This window comes from Dasypus novemcinctus, chromosome 24 (assembly GCF_030445035.2).
Source record: "Dasypus novemcinctus isolate mDasNov1 chromosome 24, mDasNov1.1.hap2, whole genome shotgun sequence".
In the NCBI taxonomy this organism is placed as follows: Eukaryota; Metazoa; Chordata; class Mammalia; order Cingulata; family Dasypodidae; genus Dasypus; species Dasypus novemcinctus.
The window spans coordinates 42,596,625-42,615,915 of record NC_080696.1 but is presented as its reverse complement, the minus strand read 5'-3'; the positions used below and the strand labels follow the sequence as shown (position 1 = coordinate 42,615,915).

Here is a 19,291-nt window from a genome sequence, read left to right as displayed (position 1 = left end):
ATGTGAACTCACACTCCACACTCCACATGTACCTCCACACACCTGGACCCACACCCTCACTCACACAGACCCCTCAATCTGTGCCAGACACTGTTTTAGGTAAAGAGATAAAATAACAACTACGACAAAGCCCCCACTTTCAAGGAGCTTACATTTTAGTGATGGGGGACACACAATAAACCCATGGATATGCACATGATGTTAGGTATTGATGAGTGCTATAAAGAAAAAAATCAGAGTAAGAAGACAAAAAACAATGGCAGCACTGTTTAAGGACTGGCCGTGGGTTGGGAATGGCAGCACTGTTTAAGACAGGGTGGTCAGGAAAGGCCTCTCTGAGAAGATAATACCAGGGAAAGGCTAGAATGAAACAAAGTTTAAACCATGAAAACATCTAGGGGAAGAATATTCTAGAAAGGTCACACCAGAGTAGAAACACACTTGGTTGTTTTCTGTTGATGCAGCTACTGTCGTTTGAGTAACAGCAAGGGACCAGTGTAGCTAGAGGGCAGGGAGCACTGTAGAAAGTGGAAGGAGATGAAGCCAAAGGTGGCTGGGGATTAGACCACTCCCTTTAGGGCTCTGAAGACAAGGTAAGACTCCCAACTTACACTTGACTCCTAGCAACTTGAACACAAGGTTTCATGCTCTGTGCACGCTGAAGATGCTCTTCTTCATCTTTGCCTATCTGGCAAACTTCTGTGTAGCTTTCATGAGGTGACATCTCCTCTGTGGGAGCTCTGAACACCCACAACCCTACTGGATTTAAACACTCCCTCCTTGAGCTGCCTCAGCACCTAGAACACTCTTGTACCGAAAACACCCACCACACTGAATTGCAAACATCTATTCATGATCAAGAACTCAGGAAGTCTATGAATCACCTGTATCCAACTCTGTGCTTAGCACATATACAGCAAGTGGCCAAAACTACCTGTTGAGGTGAACTGCATTTGAACCAAAATATCAGTAATCAAGAGAGAAAAATAATGTAAACTCACCCATAAACAATTATAACACAGAATTATATTTACAGGAGAATCTTCAATTGCACACCAAAAAACCTAACAATATGTTTAGTTAAAAATAAATTTTAAAAAACTATAGCTGCTAAGAAGCTGACTAGGCAGAGAGAAAGAGTATGTAGAGAAACAAAACAACTAGGTAATTATGAACTCAATTAATTAATTATAGGCTAATTTCCACCCACACACTGAAAAGGAGTATCCTCAGATCATTTAGGACATCTAGGAATCTAGAACATCAGACGGCCCTACAAGGAAGGCAGGCCACTCTGCCAGAGATAAGTTCTTGCTCGAGGTAACTTCCCAAGGATATGGCTAATAATTCCATTGTTCACAGGGGGGGAAATGCTCTTACCTCTGCATCCAGACTGGCTGAAGCTACAATCAATCGAAGATCCCCTCGCTTCTTCTGAATCTGCAAAAGAAGGCATCAAGAAGCAATGATCACAACAAAATAGTTATAGATGAAATAATTTGATCCAGTGTGTATGTATTTGCGGCGGGGGCACGGGCTTATAGACAAAACAAAACTGAAGACAAATCGTTAACTGTTACTGTCATAGATAAAAGGAGAGTTTGCCATACTCAAACATTTGCAAACATTTAAAGTTTTCCAAAGTGAAAAGCTAAAGAAAAATTTTTCATAGGAAGTATAAAGACCTGAACCTGAATTTACTGTGTATAAAACCATTTTTTGAAACAACACGCAGCAAAAAGACACAGAAAACAGACAACCGGGGGAGGGGAGGGGAATTAAATAAATAAAAATAAATTAAAAAAAAAACAAACATTTTTTTCTGACCTGGTCTTCTATGTATATACACAGTTAAAACATTAAAGGTCATTAAATACAAACAAACAAAAAGAAGTATGGACAACAGATATTAATGATTATTCAAGCAAATACACAAAATCAGCAGGTATATGAGGAATAATCAAATAAATGAATAGCAAAAATATATAATAATGAGATCTTTTTCTCATCTATCACATGGGAAAGGACTTATTTTCTCAAGGCTAATACTCAGTGTTGGCAAAGACTCAGCAAAATAGGCCCTTTCATATACTGTTCCTGAGAAGGCAATAACTATTTTGGTGGGATAATGTCTCCAAGGGATCAAAAAGTCTTATCTTTTGGGGAAGCAGATGTGGCTCAATCAATTAGGCTACCGTCCAACATATGGAAGGCACTGGGTTTGCGTCCCAGGGCCTCCTTGTGAAGGCAAGCTGGCCCTGCGCGGGGAGCTGATGGCCCACGCCCCGCGGAGAGATGTTGCAGCAAGATGACGCAACAAAGGGAAAGACACAGACACAGAGGAACACACAGCAAATGGACACAGAGAGCAGTCAGCAAGCAAGTGGCAAGCAGCGGGGTGAGATAAATAAATAAAATAAATCTTTAAAAAAAAAACCTTCTCTTTTGGCCAAATAAAACAGCAATGACAAATAATAACAATAGCAGCTAACACATACTGAGTTACGTGCCATTTTAGGACAACTGTGTAGAGCTATATAAGGAACACACTGCACAAAGACGCCTGCCAAAGGAGGCCAGTGGCATCAGAAATCCAACTTCCTCTCCACTCACCTTAGCCATGGGCATCCTCCCAGAGGATAGCTGAGACCCTGTGCCAGGTGCCATTCTAAAGATTATACATTATCTCACTTAAGTCCCACAACAATCTATGATACAGAGGAGAGCTGTATATAGTATATAGAACAGATCTCTACAACAACAGAGATGTTTTCTATCTACACTGTCCAATGCAGCAGCCACTAGCTACAGGTGGCTACTGAGCCACTAAAATTTAGCCAGTGTGACTGAGGAACTGCAGTTTTTATTTTATTCTATTTTAACTAACCAAATAATCATAGGTAATTAGTGGCTACTGTATAGAACAACGTGGTTGTGCAGATATAGAGATTATTTTATTGTCCCCATCTTAGAGATGGGTAATCAGAGATGCAGATTACTGGGTTACACAGCCCATCGGGTGGAAGAGTCAGGATTAGAGCCCAGAGCCCAGAGCCCATATTCTTATTCACCCTACTCTACTCCCTCTTTCTGACTCCTATGAATAAGAATTTGCCCAAAAAAACAACCAGGGAAATGGATGTGACGCAAGTGACTGAGCTCCCATATACCACATGGGACAGGGGGATTCCCGGATTCAGTTCCTAGTGCCTCCTAAAGAAGATGAGCAAGACAGCAAGCTGATGTGATGGGCTAGAGCAGCAAGCTGATGCAACAAGATGACACAGTAAAAGAGACACAAGGAAGAAAACACAATGAGAGACCCAACAAAGCAGGGAGCAGAGGTGGCTCAAGAGATTAGGCGCCTCCCTTCCACATGGGAGGTCCTGACTTCAGTTCCAGTGCCTCCTAAAAAGAAGACAAGTAGACAACGAACAGACATAGCAAGTGCAAAAACAATTGTGGGGGGGTGTGGAATAAATAAATAAAAGTCTTTAAAAACAAACAAACAAAAAACAATCAGAAAACAAAGGTAAGGGGAAGGAGGTGGACATAAGGCTGGAACAACATTAGCATTGAATTCTCATTGCTCAAGTGGAAAATGGGCACATGAGGGGGTTCCTTATACTCTTTTCTCTACTTTGGAATATATTTGGAATCTTCCATAAAGCTAAAACAAACAAACGCAACAGATTTAATTACAAGGATGCTCAATGCAACATTATTTAAAATATTTAAAATCTGGAAGCAATATTAATACCTAGCAGGAGGGGAAGAGTTAAATACTAATGATAGAGGGAAACGGACTTTGGCCCAGTGGTTAGGGCGTCAGTCTACCACAAGGGAGGTCCCCGGTTCAAGCCCCGGGCCTCCTTGACCCGTGTGGAGCTGGCCCATGCGCAGTGCTGATGCGCGCAAGGAGTGCCCTGCCACACAGGGGTGTCCCCTGCGTAGGGGAGCCCCACGCGCAAGGAGTGCACCCATAAGGAGAGCCTCCCAGCGAGGAGGGAGCAGCCTGCCGAGGAATGGCGCCGCCCACACTTCCCGTGCCGCTGACGACAACAGAAGCGGACAAAGAAACAAGACACAGCAAAAAGACACAGAAAACAGACAACCGGGGGAGGGGAGGGGAATTAAATAAATAAAAATAAATCTTTAAAAAAAAATACTAATGATAGAGATGTGATTAGATATAGCCATTTAAAATGTCTTCAAAGAATATTTAATGACACAGGGAAATGATCTTGATTCAATGTTAAAGGTATGATACAAGATACAAATTAACATGCATAATCCAATTGCTATTATGCCAAAATAGATGCATGCACACACAGACACACCCAGAAAAAAGAAAAGGAAAAAAATACCGAAATTTTAACAGTGATTTTCTGTGAATGGGTGGGATTATGGATGATTTTAATTTTTTCCTTTCAAATTTTGTTGAGTTTCCCAAATACTTTCATAATCAGGCAAAAAAACTAACAAAAACAAAACAAAACAAAACAAAAGTCTGGTAGCAAACTCATACCTTTTTTAACAACCCAATGGCAATGTCAGTATATAAGGTTCTCTCGTGGGCTTCATCCAGCATGATGGCACTAAGAATGAGAAGGCAGACCTCAGTGAGCATCCAAACAAATCCATTACCTCACCCATACAATCCCACCCAGACTGTCAAAGGGACTTCTGGTTGTTTAGCCCAGTCACCTTGTATCAAAAGTAAAACTAAAAAAGAAATTAAAAAATAAAAAATTTTAAGAAGTAAAGCCAAATACCTCCTCTTTAACAATGAGGTCATTCAAAAACTATTAAAAATGGTGGGGGAGTAGACGTGCTCAACTGATAAGAGTGTCTGTCTACCATATGGAGGGTCCAGGGTTCAATCCCCAGGGCGTCCTGACCTATGTGGTAAGCTGGCCCACGCGCAGTGCTGCCACCCACAAGGAGTGCCATGCCATGAGGGGCGCCCCTGTGTAAGTTTGCCCCATGCACAAGGAGCATGCTCCATAAGGAGAGCCGCCCTGCATGAAAAAAGCACAGCCCACCCAGGAGTGGCCACCACACACATGGAGAGCTGATGCAGCAAGATCACACAACAAAAAAGAGACACAGTTCCCAGTGCCGCCAGATAATGCAAGCAGACGCAGAACACACAGCAAATGGACACAGAGGGCAAACAACAGGGGGAAGGGGAGACAAATAAATGTAATAAATAAAATAAAAATGGTGACCTCAATACATCTTAGTGAATAAAATGTGTATTTATTGCAATCTCAAAATTAAGAGTTTTTACTACCAACATTGGATTCCAATAGGATTTAATATCTGATTTTAAACTGCAACCCCACAGAGCACATAGAAACTGGAACAAGGCCCAACCACCCTGAAGATTGCTACGCTACAGACAACAGCACAAAGAGGCACATGATCACAGCCGGATCACAGGTATATCAGGGAATTAAACGTGACTTCCTTTCCCAGAATACCACAAAGCCTGTGTGGAACAGCTTTAATGCTGTGAGAGATGGACAAAGACAAACAAGGAGAAAGAAAGTAATAATTATTTATAGGACTCTGCATTCAACAAAACACTGTCTACTTTTCTACTGTACTAAGACTCTGCAGCCACAATCAATTCTGGGATATAAGAGATACAAGATAAAAAGAACAAGTCAGACTATTTAAATAATGACAGGGATTATGTGTCCATTTTTAACTATTGATAAATCAATGGCCTTTGTAGCTACCTAAATTCTAAGAAAAACATCAAGTGTTGCAATAGCCAATATAAAGAGAAAAGCTTTGGGGCAGCTAAACACTATAATACAACTAGTTCTCAATCTAATTGTGTACTTTCAAACCTTCAGGACAATTATCATGGGAAAAATGTACTTACCTATATTTTGTTAACAATGGATCAACCATCATTTCTCTGACCAGCATTCCATCAGTCAGAAACTAAAAAATAAAAACACAGTTTTAGAAATAATTCATTTACAATGTATCTTAATGATTTTTTTTTAAAGTTCAAGTGCAACTAAATGAGTGCCATTTCCTCACAAGTATGTGTACAAGACAATTCCCATAAAAGACTACAGGGAAAGCATCCAGAGTTTTAGTTGCTGAGCACTGGAACCATCCACAAGCAAGACCTTAAACATGGAACCATTGGCTGGGCTTATAAATCTTTAGCAGAATTTCACCTGCATTTACTGTCTGAACGTCAGCTAAGCCCCACTTCCTCTGGACCATCATCTCTGGTAGTGTTGGTGAACAGGCCATGAAGACAAACAGGGAAAGCCATGAGTCTAAGGTAATTTTCCTTACAGGTCTTAAGGTGACTGACCCCAAATTCAAATAATAGTATTTGCGGAAGGCTGGATAGGGTCATGGTTAAGAACACAGGCTATGGTATCAGACTGCTGGGATTCAGATCCTATCTCTACTTCTTATTACCTGTGTAAACCTTGGGCAAGTTACTTACCTTCTCTGAGCCTGATTCCTCATTTGCAAAATGAAAGCAATAAGAGTGTCTACTTCACAGAGTAATTTTGAGAAATAAGTGAGACAGTACATGAAAAATGTTTAACAAAGGACCTAGAACACAGAAAGTGTTCAATGAATGCCAGCTATTATTTAGGATAAATGAATGTTTATAAAATGCTTTACAAATATGAAATAACTGGATGCTGTTACTCTCACGCACAAAAACAAATTCAGTACGACTTTAATAAGGCAAAATGTCTCCATCATATACTATATCTTAGTGCTTTCACTTTTTGTTTTTTTTTGTTTTTTTTTTTTAAAGATTTATTTTTATTTATTTAATTCCCCTCCCCTCCCCCCGGTTGTCTGTTTTCTGTGTCTTTTTGCTGCGTCTTGTTTCTTGTTTCTTTGTCTGCTTCTGTTGTCGTCAGCGGCACGGGAAGGGTGAGCGGCGCCATTCCTGGGCAGGCTGCTCCCTCCTTCGCGCTGGGCGGCTCTCCTTATGGGTGCACTCCTTGCGCGTGGGGCTCCCCTACGCGGGGGACACCCTGCGTGGCACGGCACTCCTTGCGCGCATCAGCACTGCACATGGGCCAGCTCCACATGGGTCAAGGAGGCCCGGGGCTTGAACTGTGGGCCCCCCATGTGGTAGATGGACGCCCTAACCACTGGGCCAAAGTCCGTTTCCCTGTTTTATTTTTAAGAGCAGGATGCATTTCTTCATATTTTTCTTGGTACCTAATAGCAATTTTCACATATATACATTGGAGTGAAAAGTGAGAACTATGTCGCCAATGAAGAAACCACCAATTAAAAGCTGAGCTCCTTGAAATTACAGCCAAATGGAATACAAAAGCTTTTTATGAAGGACTCAGAAAGAATCATCTGATCATCTAATCCACTGAAAATTATTTGAAAATTAACTAGTTTAAAAATATTTAAAGTACAGAAAAAGATTCTCTTCATCTACCAAAATGAATGTCTAAAGTAACAAAATATAGAAAGTTGGAAAACAAGGTCCATAGTATCATTGTTTCATTGTTCTTTTAGCTCACCTGATTATTTTCAATTTTCCTTTGTTACAAATTGAGAGGTAACTGAGATTCTAATAAGCAATTTTCATTTCATCATAGCATTTTCTTTAATTTTATAGTACTTTCTGATTAGACTTTGACTCCAACACAAATGATACATAGTAGAGCTTATTATTCATTGATTAGCATCGATACTAGTTATTTTACTACTAGCAAATAGGTCAAAGAACACATGTAAAATGTATTATCATATAAAAATGGGAGAGTTCTAACTAGTGGAAACATTTGTGAATTCTATACTTTGTCTATTTCTACTGTTTTTAAGTATCTTAAGGCATGTTTCTGTATTTAGATAGCTATGAAAATCAGTGCAAAAACAATAAAACACATCAGAGGAAAGACAGTGTCAAGTCCTGATCTATTATTGCCAATGGGCATATTAAACTCAATCAAGTCATTCCAATTCCCAGACTCTCAATCTCTTCATCTGTAGAAGTAACAGCTTAACCTTATTCCTGTGGTCCTTTCTGGGCTAAAATTCAAGGATTCTTTGAAAAAGTTCTGTATCTCCAAGCATTGAATTCCATGAGGGTCGAGATGATTTCAGATACTGATATCAGTGTCCTATATAGCAATGATACCTGCCTGTTTTGAATTCCAAAAAGAACTTCCTTATTTATAATAGGAAAATCAGCTTGAGAATTTCACCTTAATTCTTGTAGCCAGCAAGTCAGTGCAGTCGTCAAAGCGGATGCAGTAGCCCACCTCATGGCCCAGCACTGCACCCCTTTCCTCAGCTACTCTCCCTGCAACCTTTGGGAAGAAAGATCATGCTGAAAATAGAGACATAGGAATTACTGTAAAGAGCATACACTATGGCAAATCTAAAGGTCATTTATCTTTTAAATAGTATGTGAACACAGTAGAAAATGAGAAGCAAAGAGGCAAGTAATAACCAATACCTCTCCAATAGGAGAATAAGTGTAACTACCTTTGTGACTTATTTTTTTTATATATCCCATTTCATTCTCTAATGAGGCAACATAGAAGAATAAGAACATACACACTAAAACTAGAATCATGTAAACATGCTAAAGATTAAGATCAAGGAGATGAGAGGTAAAATTCAAAAGATCAAAGCCAATGAGAAAATTAAAACATAGCTATTGCAGAGTTATTTAAGTTGAGCCACAAATTCAGTTCTAAATTTCTGGTGGCCAAAGCAAAAAAAGGAAACAAAAGCAATGACAAGATTCATCCTTGAAAAACACAACTAACCAGAGACAACTTTTCATGTCCTCATGTCTTGAGAGAGAGCACCTTGCACTGGACCATGAAAGCAGGAGAAAAGGAATGATCAAACAATCCTGGACCAAGTTCAGTAAAGGTAAAAGGATTACTTTCCAAGAGCTAGACAACCTGAAGTAATTTGCAACATATGGAAGCATGTGGCTTAACTGATAGAGCATCTTTCTACCATATGGAGGGTCCAAGGGTTCGATCCCCAGGGCTTCCTGACCCATGTGGTAAGCTGGTCCACGTGCAGTGCTGCCACGTGCGAGGACTGCCCTGCCATGCAGGGACACCTCCCCACATAGGGGTGTCCCGCACGCAAGGAGTGCATCCCACAAGGAGAGCTACCCCACATGGAAAAAGCGCAGCCCGCCCAGGAGTGGCACCACACACACAGAGAGCTTATGCAGCAAGATGACACAACAAAAAAGAGATGCAGTTTCCCAATGCCGCCTGATAATGCAAGCAGATAAAGAAGAACACACATCGAATGGACACAGAGAGCAGACAACAGGGGGAGGGGGGAATAAATAAAATAAATCTAAAAAAAAAAAAATTTGCAACATACTGTCCCAGCTACCAAATCATTAAAAAGGGAAATGAGGACCAGAATGTAATTTTTTTTAAAAAAGCAGATGTGTAGATGAGAATATTTATTAAGGATCCAAAGTTAACATAATAAAGTCACTCAGTCAAAATAAACATAGTATGAAGACCAAAACTATAGATAGAATTTTATGCACCAATATATGAAAAACAAAAGGTGAATATAGGAAAGAGAGAAATAACCCAAAAGCAAGATTTCCTATCTTGCCAAGAAGGCTACTCAAGTATTATTAATTTATTAATAGAAAATGTTTAATGAATAAACAGAAAGTAGAAGGGCAACAATGCTTTATCATTCAATTTACTTTAAAAGAAAATAGAGTTTAATGTTCACTACATGACCTACCTAACTAAAAAAAAAAAAAAATGAAAGCAGTATCACAGAAGCTTCCTGGGTGGGGACCTGCACATCTACCCTCAGGTAGACAAACTCAAGCCTTCAGAATTGAGGACACCTGGAATGTAAGCTGGCACAGGAGGAGTTCTGGGACAGAGCTCACTGATAACAGCTGTTCCACCCCAGCACCTTGGGCCTAAGAGCACAGAGGCTCCTGCTCTCAGCTCTCTGAGCCAAGAACACTACTCGCTACTTGCCCATCAGGGTTTGAGGAACTATAGAATAAATGAGAATCAGAAGTGGCTCCGCATACTGAAGGACAAAACAGAATCAATCATCAAGCAGCTGCTCTACAACTAGAACACCATTCAGTCTTTCCAAACCTCTTATGAAACTAGAAATTCATCCTACTCAGCTCTACCTCTAGAAGTTGCATTTCTTGATAACGAGCATTTCACCAGGATAGTTTTGTTATGGTTTCAATTTCAACTCTACAGATTACTACACTATAAATCTCAGAAAATGTTACAAATAGAGAATGTGTGCATAGAGATACTAGAAGCTTCCAGGGAAAACAGGCTTCCAAGGAAAGAGTATAAATGAGACAATCTTGTCCATAAAAACATAATTGTTTTATGGGTCCCTAAGATAAAAGCCAACCATCTGTTCTTATTGTTCAACTATTTGTATACACTTGATATAAAAATGTGTGTTTTACTTTCAAACTTTTTTTTTTATTTTATCATTTATAACCACACAATTTGATATTCAGCAGGCCATAGTCTCTTGGCTTTTTAAGATACTTTTACCTCTATTGTTTAAGTTTTACTCCCAATAACCTTATCAGTTGAGTTAGACAGGATAAATATTATCTTGTTGACAGAAGCAAAAATATATAGGGAAAGGGAGGGGGGAAAAAAAAACTGCTCACCAGGTGCTATGATCCAAGCTTTACAAGTTGCATTCACTGAACATGCACACAGCCCTGAGATGGGCAGCATACCCTCAGTTTTATGAATGAGGAAACTGATGTCAGGGAGGCTTTGGAGATTCTCCTGAATCACAGGTCAAGCCAGGGCCTTGAAGTCAAATCCAGACCATGTAAGTCCAAAGGTCATGCTCATTACTAACAGTTCCTCACAGAGATGAAGCAGTGGCTTATGCATTTATGCAATGTGTTCTCAGGATCTGAGATTGTTTTCAGATTTAGTAAGTACTTTCTGAAATGTAACATTTCAAATTTGACAGCTCTGTTAATACTACATGGTTAATTCATATTCTCTTTGTCCATTCAAGAGAAAGATGATAGTTTCATGGAAGTTGCCCATAGCTACAAATTTGGAACTAAAGGCAAACTGATTAAGAGCTGAGATTCCAAACCACAAAAAAGAAAAATTGCTCTGAGTCGTTTCCAAACAGTTATCTTCATTCTAACACACAAGAAACTTTAAAAATACATACATATATTTAGTTAGTTATTCCTAGATAATTTCTAACTTGAAAACCAATCGAAAATGGACCTTCAGTAGAAGGATTATACAGTAATTAGAATTCAGTGAAGAGCAATAATAAATTGGGGAAACAATTTCTTGTCAAGTTAAAGATAGCAAAACAAAGACTTTTTTTTAACCACTTCCATCTTTCAAAGCCAATTAAAAACAACAAAAGAATTACAGCATATCATCAATAAAAAAATCTCCACGTTCAACATAAGAAGGAAACAGCCATAAGCTCAAACTATAAACAAGGAAACACCTGCCAAATACTGAGAAGTCTGAATCCAGAAGAGGAGAGACTCAAGTCTCCTCACCAAGAGCAGGCTACTACTGGATTCCTTAATGTGGGCATCCCCACCCTAAAAGGCAAAGCCAACAATCCTTAGAAAGATAAGAAGTGGCAGTGTGTTCAGATCTGGGAAACAGAGGAAACATCTCAAAAGAGATCTACACTGAACGCAAAAAACCACAGGGGATGGGGAGCTGAATAAAGGAGAAGGGCAGTCAGGTCACTTCTGATGTTTACAATCCCAAACCCAAGGGGAGTAAACACAGATAGGAGGGAAGGAAGGAAGGTCAACAGGTATCAATTTCCAGTCAGAAAGCCCAAAGAGTTTTATCCTGAGCCATAAAACCTGTCAGATCACTAAGGAGGTAGAGTATACCACCTATCCTCATCTTTAACCCATCCAGCAAAGGAGGGTATAAGAGGTGGAAAGAGACTGTGTTATCCAGATCAGCACAGCCCTTGCTCACCCTCACAATCCTGCAGCAGCTAGTGGCACCATTCAAAGATGAATGATAATCATAAAGTACCAATACAAGCATGAAAGCTGACAGAAAAGAAACACAAGCAAGACAAGCAATTTAGCAAGAAATTTCAAAAACAATTTCCAAAGCAAGAGAAGGAGACTGCAGCCAAAGAGTTGTCCAATTTCAAAGAAATCATAAGAATAAACTAAAAACCACTTACGGAAGGGGTACAGAATTCAGAGAGCTGAAGAGAAAGAAATTCTCAAAGCGCAGGCCAGAAGCAAGTTTGTACAAGTCTTCTAAATCTTACAGCTTATACATGAAAAGAGCTTGATAGATGTTTTTCACAAATTTGAAAACAATCCCAACATTATGTACACAGTGCTACTAATAGCAAGTTAAAGAGTGGAAAGGAAGTGTTCTACAATATCAATAACAAAAAACAAATTTGAATCAGCCATGCTAGAGAAAAGACTAAAATTGTTGCTCTATTCTCTCTACAGGAAAATAACAGAAAATCATTATCATGTGAAGAGGAGATGAGAGTACAACCAAAACACTTTAGGATAATATGTTTTAGAGTGATGTGTCAGGCAGTGAGTTAATAAAAATATTATCTTATTTTCCTGAATTTTTTTTAGTGTTTGTGGTATTTATCAGCCTTTAAAATTGATCTGTGATATATTATAATTTCTTTTCCCATTCGAAAAACTCACTTTTCCTTCTTAAGAAAAGAAAAAGAAAACATTCAAAGATGTGATTACAGGCTCCAAAAGGAGATGTAAATGAATCAAAATACAATAAATTTGACCAAAAAAAATTATCAAGAACAGCATAGATGTGCTTGAGGAAATCTCACAAAACTGGAGAAGAACAGATGTTTCCAGAGATGGTGATGAACACTGAAGAAAGACATGAGAGATCAAACATACACTTCATTGGGGTTCTTAGAAAAAACAAATGGAACAGAAAAATATGCCAAGAAATCACAGAAGAAAACTTGCCTGATTAAAGATAAATTCAAAGATTGAAAACTTTTCATATTTAGGATAAACTGAGATAGAACAACCAGTATCAAAATATATTCTGATGAAAAAACAATTTTATAAGCATTCAAACAGAAAAAGGAAGCCAGAAAGGCAGGCGGGGAAATCTACTTGACCTCAGACTTCTATACCATGACCTTCAATGCCAAAAGACAGTTCTACTTGACCTCAGACTTCTATACCATGACCTTCAATGCCAAAAGACAGTGAAGCAATATCTGAAGAGTAGCTAGGGAAAATGACCGTGAATCAAGAATTTTTATATCAATTTAGTTCCATAAATATAAAGGGCACAATCAAACATTCTCAAAAATGTAAAAAATTTCTGAATGATAAAAATTCAGTCACTCAAGAAATAAAGCAAAATGAGTTACTCGGGATGGCAAAACCATGGAAAATAATCAGTGGTAAACATTAAATCCATTTAAGCTAGAATTAAGACGTAATATTCAAAAAATTTAAAAAAAACACAAAGGACGGTACAACACAGTGAACCCTGAAATAAACCATGGACTATAGTTAATAGTACAACTATAAAAATGTTCTTTCATTAATTGTAACAATTATACTACACTAATTCGAGGCATTAGTAGCAGGGTAGGATATGGGAACTCTGTATTTTATGTGTAGTTTTCCTGTAAACCTACAACTTTTCTAATTAAAAGAGAAAGAGAAAGATTAAATAGCTGCAAGAATTACGATTACAGAAAAGAACATAAATATTATAATTCTTGAAATAAGTAATTTATAACAAATTGGGGGAGGAAAGGTAGAAAGAAGAATAAGCATGCTAATTTCATCTTCTTTCATAGCAGGAAACCGTCTAAAGCTAAAACATTTTGAAGTTTTTCATAACCTTTCTCTAATTTTCAAGCTTTAATAAAATCTCTTGTAGTGAACAATTATTTACCCAAAGTTCAATTATTTCTATTTTACTTCAGTTCCTTCTTTTGTTAACTCCAACAAAAAAGCATTTATGATATGATCCCATTTTTATAAAATTATTTCTATCCCTCCAGCCAACCATTCATTTTTATCCTTACAAGAAGCTTGGAATGATGTGTACCAGATGTTAATGGGGGTTTTTTTGCTGGGTGGTGAGACCTAGGGATTTTTTGGTCTGTATGTTTCGGTTTGATTTTCTTTGTACCTTATTATTTAAAACGTTCTTCATGTGAAGGTAGCATGTTTACCAAAAAAAAAAAAAAAAAAAAAAACCCAAACAAATAATTTTTTGAACTGAAGAATTAAATTTTTAAGAAGCATTTAATTCTTTTAGACCCTTTAAGAAATGAGAAAAAAATAAGTCACTGAAAGAGAAGATGCAGATAAAGTCTACAAAATAAAAAAGAAACTCACTGTAACAGCAGCTACTCTTCGAGGCTGGGTCACTCCCACAACTCTTCCTTCAGCTGTCCAGCCAGCTTCTGCAAGGTACTACAAATAAAATCACATCTAAGTATACAACTGACTCCACTTCTCCAGAAACAATCTCACAGATGAAGGCCCTGCTCTGTGTTAAAACGCTGAGAAAGGCAAAGACAGATGGTTCTTATCCCAGCAGACATTTTGGAAATTATTTTACAAATGAGGAATATAAGGCTTAGAAATATTAAACGATTTGCTTAAATTCACATTAGAGCTGATAAACAGAAAAACCAAGGCACAAATTCAGACATCTGAATCCAGTCTTGCAAAATCTCCCTGTACTTGAGTAAATGGCTGCCTTGAATAACAAGAAACTATTCCATAAGGCACTCAGAACAGTACTAAATCTGTAAATCAAAGAATTTTAAATATGCACACAAATAGCTCAATATAAATAAACCATATTTTAGTCACATTAAATAAAAATAACTCAATTTTATATATTAATATACGTCACCAAACTATATGATACATACATTTGGTTATACAGATTCATATAAAATTAGATTATGTATATTAATATATGCGTCAAAATCCAAAATGGATCACAGTTACATATTTTTGTAATGTCTAAATTGTTTTACAATAAATATGTATAACTTCTATAATAAGGAAAAAGATTAAAAATACTATTGCGTCTATCTGTTCAAGTGTGCAAAAAAATAAGGCAGGAGAAACTAAACAGATTAACTGTCTACAGGAGATGGGTGGGAAAAAGGCAGAGAAAGGGGTAAATGGGGATGAGGTAGCAGGGATAAGGACAGATTGACACTATTCTGAGTAGATCTTTTTGTGTGGAAAGAATGAGGAACTCTTACAGACCAGAGGAGACTGGAGAAATAGTAACTAAATGCAATGTAAGATCCTGGAACAGAAAAAGAACATTAGGGGAAACGGACTTTGGCCCAGTGGTTAGGGCGTCCGTCTACCAAATGGGAGGTTCGCGGTTCAAACCCCGGGCCTCCTCGACCCGTGTGGAGCTGGCCAGGCGCAGTGCTGATGCGCGCAAGGAGTGCCGTGCCACGCAAGGGTGTCCCCCGCGTGGGGGAGCCCCCACGCGCAAGGAGTGCACCCGTGAGGAAAGCCGCCCAGCGTGAAAAGAAAGAGCAGCCTGCCCAGGAATGGCGCCGCCCACACTTCCTGTGCCGCTGACGACAACAGAAGCGGACAAAAGAAACAAAAGCAGACAAAGAAACAAGACGCAACAAATAGACACCAAGAACAGACAACCAGGGGAGGGGGGGAAATTAAATAAATAAATAAATCTTTAAAAAAAAAAAAAAAAAAGAACATTAGTGGGAAAACTGCTGAAATTTAAACAGGATTTGTAGTTTAGTTACTGGTATTGTACCAATGCCAATGTCCTGCTTTTGATTATGGTACTAGGGGAACTGGTGTAAAGTATATAAGAGAACTCCGTGTTATTGTTGAAACTTTCCTGATGGTCTAAAATTGGTTTTAAAAAGTAACTATTAAAAAAACAAGTGTTTTAGGTAATGCAATTTTTTATTTTGGCTATAAAAACTATAGTTTCTCTTTCTTATACATACATAAAATACTTCCAATCATTCCAATCCACACAAATGCAAAAATAGAATTCTAAGAACAGCTAGTATTCACTGAGTTCCTTATTAAGTTCCAGGAACCATGCTAAGCACCTTTTATGCATTACCTCCTTGAATCCTCACAATAAATCCTATAAGGAAGGTGATATCATCAACTTATTGATAAAGAAATAAAGAGGTCATATGACTTGTCTAAGAACAGATAAAAATCTAAGACTGTGATTAAAACTCAGCAGTTTGACTTCAAAGTCCTGATATACAGCCAAACCAAGACACAATGCTACCACCTAAAATTTAAATAAACAACCTGCCCATGAAGCTAATCTTAATGTGCTTTGCAATTAAGACTTCTACTGTAAGCTTATAAGCACTGATAGGTGGAAATTTAAAGATAATGAAAATGCAGAGATAGTGCTGACATCAAGGGCAGTGAGACATCATGGAGAGGGATCATCAAACTCTCTTTAAGGAGTGGTCACCAAATCTCACCTAGTTAAAGAGTGGAATGAGGAAGAACTTTGCTCAAAATAGTACTAATAAAAATTATAGTAAAGAAACACTTCTTTCTATAATCCATTTCAACAGAGCTCTAGTAAAGAATATAATCTAAGTTGCACATATTATTTGTGGAATTTCAAAACTGATAAGTGTTTGCTGCCTCAGCATACTTTCCAAAGGAAGATACCATATAAATCTAAATAGTTGTAGCTTGCTGAGAAAAAGCTTGCCCTGTATCCTTATTGTGACCTTTAATTTCTCAGCCTTTCCAATTTTCCTAAGGCCCTAACTCAAATATAGCTTCACAGAAGTTCATAGCAGTGAATATCTCTGAAAAGGGGAACTGAGTGGTTAAAAGAGAATAATCCTCCCACAATTGGGATGGGGATGGGGGATTAGCATATGTGTGGAACAAGAATACAATCCATCACAAGTACTAGAGAGCTTCTGGGGTTCTGGTAATATTTTACTTCCTGAGCTGGGTGTAGTCACTTGTGAAAATTCATCAAGCTATATACCTAAGATATACGTATATACTTTCCTATATATACCTTTATTTCAATAAAAATTTACATTTAAAAAAAGAAAGGAATACGTGCAAGGACTCTTGTCCTGACCCCTTATCATTCTTCACCCTTCAAGTCAAGGCTCTTAAGAAACATTCTGACCTCAGGCGACCTTCCAGTCTTGATGCCGCAGCCCTGAATGCTTTCTCACCCACTATCTCTACCCACAATATTCGCTGGACAGAAACATCTTCCCAGCAACTACTGATTACTCAAGGCCTACTTCAAATGTCATCCAAAAGCCTTTCCTGATCCTTCTTTCCACTCATACTTCCATCAGATATGAGTTTTCTTGGTAAGAGGTTTCTTCCAGAGCACTGAGTAATTCCATAGGAGTCAATTTTTTATTTACCTCAATAGTGGAATTCATTTTACCCCACCTCTTCAACTGTAACTATTTGACGACAGAAACTGTGACTTAAACATCTCTGAATGAGACCCCATGGTTCCTTTAGGAGAAGGATTTTTCATTATTATTTTGGAATTACAATAAATAAAGGACAACGATTATTTCAATGTTAATCAAAGAAATTATAAACTCCAATAGTTTAATAAAATATTTCCTAGTTGGGGTGAATATTTCCTCACTGAGAGAAGACCTTAAAAATGCAAGTGATAGTAAAGAGAGCTCTCAAGTTACAAAATCTTACCAAGCAAATCAAAGCATAAAGACACATATTAAGTATGTACTCACTTGTGGAATCTGTGTGCTTTTCCCACATCCTGTTTCTCCAACAATCACCACTGTCTGATAGTTTTCTATCAAGTATAATATATGATTTCTAAGCTGAAAAAGAAAGAAAAGTAAATAACCTATATTATCTCATAAGACCTAAACAAAGCTATTTAAACATTGTGAAATGAGCTCTTTGCCAAAGGAAAATAAATTTCAAAAAGGACTATCAGTATGTGCTTCCAGGAAGTAGATGTGGTTCAAGCGACTGGGCTCTTATCTACCATTTGAGAGGCCCCAGGAAACCAATCCGGGACAGCCTGGTGAAGGTGAGCTTACCCACACCGCGAGCTGGTGCAACAAAAGAAACAAAGAGGAGAGACAATGAGTGACACAACAAAGCAGGGAGCTGCGGTGGCTCAAGCAATTGAGTGCCTCTCTCCCACATCGGAGGTCCCAGGATCAGTTCCCAGGGCCTCCTAAAGAGAAGGGAAGACAAGCAGCACAAAGAGTACATAGTGAATGGACGGAGATAAAGACAGTGAACACAAACAAGAAGAGGAGGCAGGAATAAATAAATAAAATAAACCTTAAAAAAAAAAATGTGCTTTCTAACTCTCAAGTACTGTTGATGTCAGTGTAATCAAATACAATACCAATCAAGATATAATGCACACACCCTTTGAATCAAGATTTTTACTTGTTATGCTACATACTAATACGCATGCATAAAAACATATATGTAAGCATATTTTATAAACAATATAGAATTGTTTATAGCAGTCAAAGATCAAAACAGCTAACGGTTCACCAACAGGGGACTGGATAAATGAGTTATGAAAGAGCCAATGGAATACTACACAGTTGTTAAAAAGAACAACTATCTCTTTGTAGTGACATGGAATGATCTACAAGATATGTTAAGGGAAGAAAGTAAGGTATAAAACAGTGAGAATAACAAAACAGCATTTTTATTTTTTAAAGAAAGGAAAAACACATATTTGCTTATTTATGTGCCAATGATCTTTGGAAGTAAAAACAAGAAACCAGTAATACTGCTGCCTCCAGAAAGGGGAATGGGGTGGCCAGAGAACAAGAATGTGAAGGAGATCTTTGAATTCTGTACCACATACATGTAGTACCTAATTTTTGTTCATTTATTAATTTGTAGAAATATCCCTGGAGGGTGGACAGGAGATACTTTCACCCCCACCTCTAACTCTGAATTCAAAAAAAAATATGCACGGGTTACATATATATATTTCAGCTAAGGCTACTATACTCATTCAATATAAGTAGATAAACTGGTTTGGCCACTGAAAAGTTAAAGGTAATTCCATTCTACTTATCTACTTAGCTTTGGAATGTGTTTTTATACATATACGTGATTACAAACACACCTGAATTCTATCAAGTCAGTTCTCTTTATTCACAGTAATTATGTTCCATGAAGTCACCACAAACACTTAATTAGTGAATACCGAACCACTGCATTGCTAGGGAAATACAG

At 38.0% G+C, this 19,291-nt stretch overlaps 1 protein-coding gene across 5 annotated transcripts in view; it reads right to left on the bottom strand.

Annotated features, from left to right (window-relative positions):
- The window catches only part of DHX35 (DEAH-box helicase 35), a 75,981-nt gene that overhangs the window by 43,122 nt on the left and 13,568 nt on the right, over positions 1 to 19,291 (bottom strand). For 4 of the 5 annotated variants that reach the window (XR_011647331.1, XR_009183223.2, XM_004482270.3 and 1 more), the window contains exons 3-8: positions 17,803 to 17,895; positions 14,411 to 14,488; positions 8,229 to 8,333; positions 5,897 to 5,958; positions 4,529 to 4,598; positions 1,381 to 1,440 (exon numbers count right to left, since the gene is read on the bottom strand). Coding sequence is in view for 3 of the 5 variants with exons in the window: in XM_004482270.3 (XP_004482327.2) it covers positions 1,381 to 1,440; positions 4,529 to 4,598; positions 5,897 to 5,958; positions 8,229 to 8,333; positions 14,411 to 14,488; positions 17,803 to 17,895 (468 nt within the window). In the remaining 2 variants the exon portion in view is untranslated. The remainder of the gene's footprint in view (positions 1 to 1,380; positions 1,441 to 4,528; positions 4,599 to 5,896; positions 5,959 to 8,228; positions 8,334 to 14,410; positions 14,489 to 17,802; positions 17,896 to 19,291) is intronic. The other variant, XM_058287087.1, reaches the window with a different exon arrangement.